The sequence below is a fragment of the Nycticebus coucang genome, chromosome 10 (genome assembly GCF_027406575.1).
Source record: "Nycticebus coucang isolate mNycCou1 chromosome 10, mNycCou1.pri, whole genome shotgun sequence".
NCBI classification, from domain to species: domain Eukaryota; kingdom Metazoa; phylum Chordata; class Mammalia; order Primates; family Lorisidae; genus Nycticebus; species Nycticebus coucang.
In genome coordinates this window covers 36,590-50,066 of record NC_069789.1, presented here as the reverse complement: position 1 = coordinate 50,066, position 13,477 = coordinate 36,590, and the positions used below count along the sequence as shown (strand labels likewise).

General features: G+C 37.2%; 1 protein-coding gene across 2 annotated transcripts in view; it reads right to left on the bottom strand.

Annotated features, from left to right (window-relative positions):
• CENPC (centromere protein C) overlaps nt 1-12,252 on the bottom strand; it is a 57,325-nt gene extending 45,073 nt beyond the window's left edge. For both annotated transcript variants that reach the window (XM_053607664.1, XM_053607665.1), the window contains exons 1-4: nt 12,034-12,252; nt 10,903-10,949; nt 7,567-7,637; nt 6,763-6,857 (exon numbers count right to left, since the gene is read on the bottom strand). In XM_053607664.1, coding sequence (XP_053463639.1) covers nt 6,763-6,857; nt 7,567-7,637; nt 10,903-10,949; nt 12,034-12,051 — 231 coding nt within the window. In that variant the 5' untranslated portion in view covers nt 12,052-12,252. The remainder of the gene's footprint in view (nt 1-6,762; nt 6,858-7,566; nt 7,638-10,902; nt 10,950-12,033) is intronic.
• Between the last annotated feature and the right edge of the window lie 1,225 nt (nt 12,253-13,477).

Sequence of the window (13,477 nt, the reverse complement as noted above, 5' to 3'; positions counted from 1 at the left end):
ATATGCAGAAGTACGCATGCAGTCCTTACGTAAAGTTCAAAATATATACAAGGACATGTAAAGCAATACGGCACACAGAGGTACACTTTATGGAGAAGAGTAGACAACATGGGAGGCCTGATCGTTTTAAGGGACAATTACAGGGCTAGCCTTTGGTTGGCATCTGGAGACTTGGCTTTTAAGACATCCTCTCCATCATCAACTGATAAGATTGTGCCTGCTATACTAGCCTGCCTAGACTGTGTAACAGTGTGATTTATAATGAACACCTGCGTTCTTTCCTTCAGAGAGTGTAGAATTTTGGTGGGCAGAGGTTGCCTACGGGATGAGCCTCCAATAAAAATGGGCTGGGTTTCAAAAGGCTTTCCTGGGGAAAAAGACTATTCTCATGTTACTGCATTTCACTGTTAAAGAAAGAATGATGAACATGAAATTCCAGAGAGTGGTTACCTCTGTGAAAAAAACAGAAAGCAGAATAGGATTAGAAAAAGAAACATCAATGCTTCAAAGGTATTTGTATTTCTTATACCAAGTAATGGGTATATGAATGTTCATTTATATTATTTTAAAAATTATATACTTTTTGTCAATTTGAAATATTTTAAGCCATCAGTTTAATATTTAAAAATTTCATTTCAAATGTACATATTCTAAAGAAATTTATTTTGTAAAATATACACAAAGAGGCACGAACAAAGATGTTTACTGCATCAATGTAATAATGACTAGATAGGAACAACCTAAAACTCTACCAACGGGGGAATAAATAAAGAACAAATCCACTACACTGCTATTTAGAGGATACACTATGGAATTCAATTACAGAAAAAAACAAAGGCAAGCTTTCAGTTAATTTCTGCTTCCTCTTAAAACTTCATCAAGAGCCAGGTACAATGACTCATGCCTCTAATCCTCGCACTCCATGAGGCCAAGGCAGGTAGACTAGGCGAGCTTAGGAGTTCGAGACCAGCCTAATCAACGGCAAGACCTTGTGTCTACTAGAAATAGAAAAACTAGCCAGGTGTTGAGGCAGGCACCTATAGTCCTAACTATCCAGGAGGCTGAGGCAAAGAGGATCACTTGAGCCCACGAGTTTGAGGTTGCTGTGAGCTATGACAACACTATGGCACTCTACCCAGGGTGACAAAGTCAGACTCTGTCTCAAAAAAAACCTTCATCGAGAGTTTTTTAAAAGCGTAAACCCAGAATGTCAAAGACAGAAGGGAGTGGATACATCCACAAACCTTTTCATACTGGAAAGAAGACAAGCAGCAACTAGTCTCAGCCCAGAAAGAACAGAAACATCCTAGCAATGGAGAAAACTCAAAGGCAGATAGAATCATATTTATGGAGAAACCCATAAAATGATCAGTAACTAAGGATATAAAACACATTTAAAAGAGAGGGTACCATTGGGGCCTACAACAGAGGGTTGTTAAAAGTGTATGTAGAAAGTAGTGAAACAAAAGTGCTACTCCAACTCTCTCAGAAGATTTGATGTTTACTATCTGGAGTTTTTAAATCAGGGAGACTGGGAACTCGCAGGAGACACAGTTGAAGGTAAGGGTAATACACTAGAAACAGACATTAAATAAGAGCATTCAAGCTGCACCTTCCCCTTTGTTTCACCTGGTTGAGAACATTCACAGTTAGAAACAGACCCCTAAGCAGGAAAGATTTTTCATTAGAAAAACTCACTAGTCCAAGAGAAAAAAAAACTGAAGATAATAACACCTGGATATCCAAACAGATTAGATCTACACATTGGAAGATAAAATGGTCCAGTATGAAATCCACCAATCTACTAATTTTACTATGGATATAGTTTCCCATCCATTTTAGATTCCCTCTCTTAAACAGGAGGAGATGCTTAGGATCACTCAATGTTTCATAAAAGGCTCTAAAGTAAAAGGCAATGAGCAAAGCCAAGAAGGTACTTAATAGTAAGAAGAAAACTTAATGAACAGGATTAGAGAAACCTAACATCAATTTTATTTTATCATAACATAATTTCAGATCATTAAATACAGATGACAAGATCTTAAAAGCTTGCAAAGAAGGAAAAAATAGTCAATCATAAAGGATCAAGGAATCAAAATGGTATTCTCAGCAACAGGAGAAGCTAAAAGAAAATAAAGCCATGTCTTAAAAAGTGTAAGGAAAAATAATTTCTAACCTAGAATTCTCTACCCATCCAAATTATTATCATGAGCATAAAATGATGGTATTTTCAAACATTTAAGATCTTAAATTCTCAGTATGCTTCTAAAGGATGAGCCCCATCAAAAAAGAAGCAGCAAAGCAAAAAAAAGGAAGAGTTAGGATCTAAAAATTATGAAATGCAATTTAGAAGAAAAGCAAATGGATGCGCTGGGAAAAAGAAAGAACGTAATGCATCACCTATGTGACAAGCCTAAAAGTATACAGGAGCGAAAAATTAAAAATAAAAAGGGTGAAATGAGTAGCAAGATCTAGAGAATGTATCCTCCCCAAAAAAACCTGAAAATGATAAATTACTTAATGTATCTACATGTACTGAGAAGATATTCCTACTTTTATCACAGAAATTAGTGATGAATCAGTCATAGGAACACAGAATGTCAACAAATGGAAAAACCAAGTCAAGAGAAAACTAAGAGCTATGCATAAAGAAAAGTTAACTATTGGTATTCTAAATTGCTGTGATTATTGAGACAGTCTTTTTTTTTCTGAGATAGAGTCTCACTCTGTCACCCTCAGTAGAGTGCCCTGGCATCATCATAGCTCACAACAACCCCAAACCTTTAGGCTCAGGCAGTCTCCTTGCCTCTGCCTCCTCAATACCTGGGACTACAGGCGCCGTCCACAACAGCCAGCTAGTTTTTCTATTTTTAGTGGAGACACGGGGTCTTACTTTTGATCTGGCTGGTCTTGAACTTCCGAACTCAAGCAACCCACCACCTTGGCCTCCCAGAGAGCTGGGATTACCCACAGCACCCAGCCACAGGTACTCTTAAATAATACTGTAAACACTAAATACTGATCCTACCAAAAGTTGTAATATGAAGCACCAATGAATGGGAAGTATATGGGCTGTGGCAGAACAGGAGCAATGACAAATAAAGCCTAAATTTCCATAGTAAAGCCAATAGATAACAGCTAAGACTGAACAGAATCAAGAAATAGTATAAGCATTATTTAGAAACATGAAGGCAAATAGAAGAACTAGCTAAGAGTAAGAAGTGGGACTCCAGAGAAGAAGAATGGAGTCCATTGCTTTTTGTAATATGCCTTGTAGAACTATTTGAACTTCTATGTACATAATGCCTTGATCTTAAAAAATTATTCTTCCAACAAATTAAGAAGAAATAAAAAATGTGTAAAAAGGAAAGAGAATAGTAAACCAACGCAGACTGATGGTTTTTTTGAAAACGCTAATGAGAGAGAACCGCCTCTGACAAGGCAAATTAAAAAAAAAGGTACAAATGAGCAATATGCTGAATAAAAAGAGTAATAACTATAGATACGAGAAAGATCATAAAAGAAAGTTAACTAAATTCAATTAGTGAAAAGAGGAAATATAAAATCCCAAAAGTAGCAAAAAAAAAAAAAAATGGAAAAAAACCAATAATCATTAAAGTGATAATCACAAACATCTCTACCAAACAGCCCCAACCATATGTTTCACAAATAATAAAAATTTGAAGGAACTGATCATGTCTGCTTAATCAAGTTTCCCAAAACACAGATGAGACAAACTACTAATTTATCTTATGAAGCTAATTTGTGTTTCAATTAAAACCTAACAAGGCATGTCTTGTTTTACTTAAAGACATACAAATATGAAATAATTGGACTTATGAATCTTATACAATTTCTTATATAGAAAACCTTTAAGATACATAAAGTCTTAGGTCTGATTAACCCATTTCATTTTTAAATAAAGTAAGCAAACTCCATTTCTTATGTGCAAAGCTTTGGCAGAGCTTACTGCGCAAAAAGACCTTACCTGGAAAAACTCTAATACCTATAAAGTATTGTTTGGAAGCATCTATCTGAAGAATTAGAGGTTGGGCATGGTGGCTCACACCTATAATCCTTGTGCTTTGGGAGGCTGAGGCAGGTGGATCGCCTGAGCTCAACAGTTCAAGACCAACCTGAGTAAGAGCAAAACCCTGTGTCTATAAAATAGCCAGGTGTTGTGGCAGGTGCCTGTAGTCCTAGCTACTTGGGAGGCTGAGGCAAGAGAATCGCTTGAGCCCCAGAGTTTGAGGTTGCTGTGAGCTATGACACCAGAGCACTCTACTGAGAGCAACAAAGTGAGACTCTGACTCAAAAGAAAAAAAGAATTAGAAAAAATTAATAACATAAAATACAAACAACAAAGAATGAAGTAAAAAAAAAAAAAAGAAATAATGAAACTAAAAATATGCATATGAGAGGACCAACAAAGCCAAAGTTGGTTTTTGAAAGACACAATTTGATACCATGACAAGACTAATCAAAGTAAAAAATGAGGCATAAATAACCAATGTTATTTTTAGGAATGAAAAAGAGGACATTGCTATAAATACTGAAGACATTAACAAAACTATAGAAGACTATCACAAACTTTAATAAATTTGAGAATTTAAATAAAATGAACAAATCCCTAGAAAAAAATTTAGAACAAAAAAAGTTGAAATTATATACCATTATTATTAAATAGAATCTAAATCCTTCATGGTCTATACCTTGATCTAGTTAGTAGTTGTAAATAAATAATCATCAAAAGATACAGTTACGATCTGTACACTTTATGCTATATTTCATAGAAAAACAAAAATGAATTCATATGTTAAAACTTTTTCAAAAACAAGGTAACTGAATTCCATCAAATATTTAAGAAATAATAATCTGATTCATAAAAACACTTTAAAAGTATAGAAAAAAGGGAAATTGAACAACTTACTTTATAAGGCTAGCACAACATCTCGAGTAGAACCTTGATTTTCAACATTTATTTCTTTTGTGGGTTTTTTTTGTTTTTTTTTTGGAGACAAGAGTCTGATTGTTGCTTGAGCTAGCATGCAGTGGCCTCATTATAGCCCTCAGAAACCTCCAACTGCTGGGCTCAAGGAAACCTCCTGCCTCAGCCTCCCAAATTGCCAGAATTATAGTTATGAGCCACCATGCCTCGCCCTTATTTCTTATATATTTAAAGTAATGAATGCCCTCTAACACTATTTTCGTTAAATCTCAAGAGTTTTGATAAGTCATATTTTTATCATTCTGTTTGGAATATTTCCTATTCTAAATGATCCAAAGTCATTTGGAAGTCATTGCAGTAGACCTCTCTGCTTAGGAGAAGATGTCATAACACCTGCTTAAGAGCCAGACGTACACTCTTGCCTAAAACAATTTGAAAAACAGACAAAATATACAAGAATCTTGAGAAATTTGATATCAAACAAAAAGCAGAGAGATCCTTGAGAGATGGGGAACACATGAAGGGAACCTTCTGCTGTAGCTATAGCCTGGTATGGTACACGGAGGGTAAATTCTCAGTTGAGGAGCCAAGGTTGAGGATCTAGGAAGGCCATGGTAGTTAGAATTTGCAAAGTATTAGACAGGAGATAACTACATAGAGAAAGAACCTCAGAGATGTACAAAAGATCTCCCTCAAGCATTCAATTAAATATTGATCAGAGCACACGTTGTGAGAAAACCACATAAGGCCAGGGAAAGAACCACGTAAAGCCAGAGGGGGAATGTTCTGAGTCATACAGCACCTAGAAAAATGACTATACTTACTAGCTAGATTGGAAACCTTCCATAAGTCAGGGGACATTGAGTAGAGCACACAGAGGTATTTTGCCTCAGAAGGGAAGAAAAATTAGCTATGCATTATTTGCTGCTACTCCTTATTATTTCTGCAGCTCCCCACATATCTAAAAACGTAACTTGTTCTGCATTTCATTTTTTAAAATTAGCTGTTTTAGTGTAAGTGTTGGCCAAATACAACTTATTACATTCTACTTAGAAGAGAATGTATAGTAGTATAAAAGCCATAGAACGTTTTAAGAATGATGATCTTACTCATCAACACAGATGGAAACATCTTCAATATAACAAACCCAATCAAAAAAGCTAATACTGTATGACCAAGTCAAGTTTATTCTACAAAGTGAAGTTGATTTAACTTTCAAAAATCAATGTATTTTATCACATTACAAAAAGAAATGGCTGTCTTTATTCATAGGAGCCAAAAGGCTATATATGTTTAATATGCTCATTTATAATTTTCTAATGAATGTTATTTCTAGACTACATGATTTTTCTAATTAGTATCATGCTTTTGAATAATTTACCTTAGATCACTAGCTTCAAAACCTCTATTTGAAAGTCTATTTTAATATAGTTAAGTCAACCAATACTCTTAAGGATTGGTTTCCCTTTATATCAATGGAATGTCTTCAGTTTTCAGAAAACAACCAAACTTGTCAACCTGATCAGCAACTTCAATAGCTTTTTTTTTTAAGTAAAAACCTAATTTAAGTATTATTTTAGGAGAAAATAAAAATGATTGCTACAATTTGATAATTCTAATTCCCAGGCCCCCAAACACAGAAAATATCAAGACAGAATTTTCACAAAATATCTCCACATTTTATAAAAAGCCAATGGGAATGTAAAATCTTTCAATAATAAGACTTATAAACAACTAACATGTACATAGGTATATTGTATATAAATACATTCATTAATATATTAAGCCTATCCCAGTTCTCCTTTATGACTTACCTTTTGGCTTGATGACTGAATATAAATGTTTTCTATTTTAGGTGTTGAATAAAGCACTGATTTTGTAGAATCTGTACTAAAGTCATTGACAAAACCTAAAAAAAAAGTATACAATTTTTGAAAACAAAATACAGTATAGTATCTATTGGTTACAATTAAAAGTAGCAGTAGCTCTGTGAGACACATGAAGTACTGCCTGTTGACTCTAAACACAATTGGCTTAAATCAAGCACAGATATTAATTCAATATTCAAACATTCCTAAAAAGTAGCAGGAACTAAGTAAGACAAACAAAAATCCTAAAGCAGCATATGCCAGTTCTTCTCTCAGAGCATGTGTAGAAGAGATTCTCTTTCCCCACTGCCCTTACTTTGTTGGCTGGCCCATTCTCTTGTCTTAGAAAAGTTTTTGCCATAATTCACCACTTCTTAGAAAGGGACGTGACTCAGTAAAGATTACTTTAAACTCTCTACTAACTCCAAGAATTCTGCACATCTATTTTTATTGAATGAAATAATTTCTCTGTATATAGTAATTATGTATATTCCAGATTACAGGAATATAATGTGAATTAAAGGGAATGACAAATTATTATCAAATTGTTGTCAATAATTTTTATTGGTATATCCTAGGTATACCAGAAGGTACATGAAGGATTGCATATGAGCTCAAAATTCTAGGGTAAATATTTTGCATATATTTAAATACTAGAACATATTTGCTCCATTTGATATGAATTAATATGACAAATTTAGATTTTTATCCATCTCAACCCTCAAAGCCCATTCAAAACCAAAGCCTTACTTTTTTCTTCAAAACAGTTTTGTAAGATTTCCAGTATGTTGTGGCCTTGCTCTGGGTTAATGTCAGGTGCCCTAATAAAAAAGAAGAGAATGAAAAGAAAAAGTAACCTATCATTTCTAGAAGATATTTTTGATTTATGTTGCCATCTACCTGAAAATTCCACATCTCCTTACTATGAAATGTTAATGACTTAATAGCATAAATTTTTTTTTTTTTATCTTTTTTTAAGAGATGGGACTAGGTTTATCATCCAGGCTGTAGCACAGTGGCATATTCATTAGCACTATACAGGCTTGAACTGGGCTCAAATAATCCTCCTGCCTCAGCTTCCTGAATAGTTGGGAATATAAGTGCATATAACCCTGCCCAGCTAGTTTTTTTATTCTCTTCTGTTTTTATTTTTTTCTTTGGAGAGACGGAGGGCTTGCCAGGTCATGCAGACTGGTCTCAAATCCCCAGCCTAAAGCAATCCTCCCATCTCAGCTTGCAGGCACAAGCCATCATGCCAGGCAGAAAAATATCTTCACTATCTGAAAACAAAATAAGTACTTAAGAGTTCAAGAGTAACTTCAAGTGAACTCTTCACTTCATAATTAGAAGTAGAATGTCATAATAATCTATATTGACAATTATATTCCTTAGTCAAATAGCCATGTCTAAAGCTGTTTTAGATTACTATTATATCTCAACAAAAACAAACTTTCTGGAGTGACTCTGATTGGTTTTGTGACTTTACAGTCACAACCCCTAAAATCTACAAGTAACATACTTTTCCCTATAAATTCTCAAATGTACTTTTGATTCAATATCATTAATCTTAACAGCAGCTTATGAATCAGTATAAATTTCTTTTCTTTCTTTTTTTTTGAGACAGAGTCTTACGCTATCGCCCTGGGTAGAGGGCCACAGCATCATAGTTCACAGCAACCTCAAACTCTTGAGCTTGAGAAATCTTCTTGTCTCAGCCTCCCAAGGAGCTGGGAGCACAGGTATGTGCCATTACTCCCAGCTAGTCTTTCTATTTTTAGTAGAGATGGGGTTGTCTCTCTTGCTCAGGCTACTTTCGAACTCTTGAACTCAAGCAATCCACCCACCTTGGTCTCCTAGAGTGCTAAGATTACAGGAAGTATAAAATTTTAAAATTAAATCTTATAATGAGATTGTAGATTCACATGCAGTTGTAAAAATAATACAGAGATCCTTTATTCACTGCATCTAGTGTCCCCCATGTAAAACTACAGCATAATATCACGACCAGGACACTGATATTGATACACATAAAATCCACCAACTTCTCCAGTTCTACATGTCCTGATTTCTGTATGTGTTTGTGTGTATTTAGTTCTATATGATGTGGAGATCGTGAACAGTTCTGTCACCAAGAAGATAACTTTATGGCCTTTTAACAACCACACCCACCTCCCACTCCCATTCTTTCTTCCTCCTGTCATCCTGTTATTCCTAATGTCCATTACTATTCTGTTGTCCTTTTCTAAAATTCTATCATGTGAAAAAAAATTGTATGCAAATGGAACTGTTAGTATATAAACTTCTACACTGACCTTTCTTACGCAACATAATTCTCTGGAGATCCATCCAAGTTGCTCTATGTATTCGGTAGTTCATTCCTAGTAATTTAGTGTTGAGAAGTGTTGCATGCTATGTGTGTACCACAACATTTGACCATTTACCTACTGAAGGATATCTAAATTTCAAACAGTATAAAATTCTGACATGCACCTCTAATGGGGTTAAAAAACTTTTCCTTAAAGGGCCAGAGAGTAAACATTTTAGGCTTACAAAACTATAAAGTCTCTATCACAACTAAACTCTACCATTATATCTTAAAAGCAACCACAAATAATATGTAAACGAATAGGTGTGCTCCAATAAAACTGAAACAAAACCAATTACAAAACAATTATCCAGCCTATGGGCTATAGTTTACTGACCCTGATCTACAACATTCCTATTTTCTTGAGAGTATGAAATGTTTTATATATGAAGTAACTCAAGATTGCAGGCCACAATACATAATTAGGTCATCCACCATAGAATTTTAAAACTGAAATATTTTAGGACCCATCTCAGCCAACAATTATCATCCAAATGTGTGCATAAAATGACCTACAGCTTTTTCAGTATTTTCTCCATTTCACCTTTTCTTCCTCCTCCTCATTAATACCTTAGCAGCAAAGCACCTCAACCTATAAACATCGAACTACTCTTCTTTGCTTTTTTTAATGTGGTATCTATATATGTGTTCATATCTGGTAGGCCTTATCCAAAAGAGGATTTAAGATGGTTTATTCAAGACTGTAATAGATGCCTAAAGACTAACATATCCATTTTCTCCCTCACCCAATTCATGTGGTCTTGTTTTCTACTTCTACTCAACATTATCACCATCTTAAATCAGGTCTTCCCACTGCTGACAAACCACGTATGTATTCCTGTGTTTAAGAGACTCTCTATGTGTGGAATGTACTTTCCCCAAATCTTTAAATCTCTATTCACACTGCATGTAAGTTACACCACAACTTTAAAGCTTTCCCTTAATATCAAGAACACACAAATCCCTTGCTAACTTCTTACATGTCTGCCTACAATGCAAGGTAATGCCTAATTATACACAGCCATTATATATATAGCCATTTTTGAGATGATCCTTATGACACATAAATTATTACTTCATTATGTTTACAAGTAATATTTTTGTTCATTACATTATTTCACAAATGTATGTATTCATCTTTCCAACAGGAATGAAAAGCTTCTTGTAGGCAAAGAACCTATTTCTATGCCCTGCTTGGCCTAGCAAAGTAGATGCTCAGTAAATAAGATGCTATTGATAATAACATCTTCACTTAAAAAACATGCTTTTCATCCTATTAGTACTCAATATTTAAGTAGAAAATTCGACTTTATTGGTTATACAACTAAAAGGACCAAAGCAATCCAAATAAGCATCCAACAAGTGCATGATAACGTGCAGTATTTTTCTTTTTGCCCCACTGAATGAGCTACATCTCTCTAGTTTTACTGTTACATCCACTCTGAATAGTGCTCTTTCAATGGGCTTTCACTTAGAATTGAGACTGCTTCCGGTTACTATTTTACCAGATGAATTTCTTTTCTCACTGCCTACTTGCATTCTGCTTGCATTACTATTCTCCTGTTAGTATAAAATAGGTAAAATGACCACACCTAATCACTGGTGTATCACTTTCTGCTGGGCATTAAAATCATTATTTTAGTCATAGTCTCTTCATTTAAAAATCAACTTTGTAAAGACAGGAATAAGAATCATCTTAAAAGCTTAAGTATATAAATAACCTGGAAGGTCGGCAAAATCTTCTTCTATAGCCATTTTTGAGATGATCCTGAAAGAAAGCAAAGCATCAGTTTAGGTTCTCAGTTTAAAATATATTCAAATACAATTTATCTTCAAAGTACTGATATTAACAATTTCACCTCAATCTGGGCAAGCCACACACCAAATATCACCTGGAGGCAGAAGTGCCCCTAGTTGAGAACTACTTAAGTACTGGATGGCCAGGGATCATCTCCAAATTCCTATTCCCTTGTAGTTTAAATGGGTTATGACACATAGTCAGATAGTAGAACTCAAAACAGGTTATGACAGGCATTTGAAAAATGAATTACAGGCATTTAGTAAATTTTACTCCCTTTCTCTTCTCCCAATGAGAATGGCTTTATTGCTTCTTCAAATTTAATATAATACGAACAACGTAGGTGTCCACAATGCAAAGTGCACACCATGCTAGCCTTTTGTACGTTTCTTCATGCACACATAATTTCCAATAACAAGAGATCATCGACGCAAGATTTTCTTAGAAGGGGAGATAAATAAGAAAAGAGACTTTGTACCCTCAATGAATCCCCAACAATAAAAAAAAAAAAAGAGAGAGAGAGAGACAGACAAGGATCTTATAATCCATAGCAACCACAAGCAGAGCCACAATAACAGGAAGTCCAACAGACCAGCAGGCCCGCAGGCCCGCACCCCCGCCCCGCCCCGCCGCCAGCCGGCAACCCAACTAAGGGCGCCTCCCGGGACGTCACCGCTGACTTACGCCTCGGAAATTGCGTACACTGCCAACATGTTGACAAGAGAAACGAGAAAGTCAAATTATTTCGAGACAGATCTGTTACGTAATCAGCCTGTTTCTGCAGACCAGAAAGCCGGGCGCGGAGTACACCCGCTGGGCGTCTACGCGCTGCGGCAGGAGAGCGCTGAGGACCGGGACCGCAGCGGCAGCGGGAGCGAGTGGACAGACGGGCTGAGAAAAGGAAGCCGTGGGCGAAATCCCCACACGACTCGCCTCGGGGGCAGCACCGCAAATTAGCCCCGGCTATCTGCACGATCGCACTTGAGTTCAAACCCCGGGAGGACCGCAGCCCGGAGAGATCACAGCGTCCCGCCTCCGCCCCGGCCGCGCGTACCAGGCCCGACATCGCCATGTTCCGGCCCAGCGACGCCAGCGCAGTGTTCCGAGGAGGCCCTCACTGGTCACGGCTCGAGGAGACGCAGGGACCGAATGGCGGAAACGACTGCAAAGCGACCGGCCAAACGCCTTAGAGGCGAGAGGCCGCGGCCGCCAAAGCTAAGCGCCTTAGACCGTCCGCTTCCGGACTCCGCCTCAGCAACCTAGGAAATAACGCGCGGCGGAGTTTGAAATGAACGACACATGCGCACAGAGGCCGGCGCGACCCAATAAGGCAGAGCTGTTATTGGGCCCGCCCCTCACTCCTCTAGGTCGCTGCCCCGCCCCCTAAAGCCGCGCTCCTGTACAGCCCCGCTGAGCTCCGGCCCTTATAGCCCCCCCCTCCCGCAGCCCCGCCCCACTTTCCTCTACTAGGTTACACCTCCCTCTCGCAGCCCAGCGCGTGTGATGGGCGAGACTTGGCCATACTTTTATTGGAAGACACGGTCTTGGGAACCGCCTTGGCCCCTTGAGCCCAGTGTAAAACTTCTCAACAGTGCTATTATAGAATAATCAGTAATACTGCTAAGTATAAGAGGTGTCAACATTTATTAAAGCATTACAAGATTTTAAAAATTGTTAGCTCTGTCTTGGCGCCTGTAGCTCAGAGGCTAGAGGTCCAGCCACATACACCGAGGGTGGCCGTTTCGAGCCTGGCCCGTGCTTGCAAAGCAAAAATGACAACTACAACCAAAATAGCCGGGCGTTGTGGCGGACGCTTGTAATCCCAGCTACTTGGGAGGCTGAGATAAGAGAATCGCTTAAGCCCAAGAGTTGGGGGTTGCTGTGAGCTGTGACGCCACGGCTCTCTACTGAGGGCAACATAGTGAGACTCTGTCTCAAAAAAAAAATAAAATCATTAGCTCAACTCCTGATTGATGTATTTATTCCATAAGTAATCTATTTTTGGATTAAAATTATCTTCTAAACTTCAAATTCTATTTGCAGAAGACTTTTTTTTTTTTTATTGTTGGGGATTCATTGAGGGTACAATAAGCCAGGTTACACTGATTGCAATTGTTAGGTAAAGTCCCTCTTGCAATCATGTCTTGACCCCATAAAGAGTGACACACACCAAAGCCCAACCCACCTCCCTCCTTCCCTCTTTCTGTTTCCCCCCATAACCATAATTGTCCTCATATCAAAATTGAGTACATAGGATTCATGCTTCTCCATTCTTGTGATGCTTTACTAAGAATAATGTCTTCCACTTCCATCCAGATTAATACGAAGGATGTAAAGTCTCCATTTTTTTTAATGGCTGAATAGTATTCCATGGTATACATATATCACAGCTTGTTAATCCATTCCTGGGTTGGTGGGCATTTAGGCTGTTTCCACATTTTGGCGATTGTAAATTGAGCTGCAATAAACAGTCTAGTACAACTGTCCTTATGATAAAA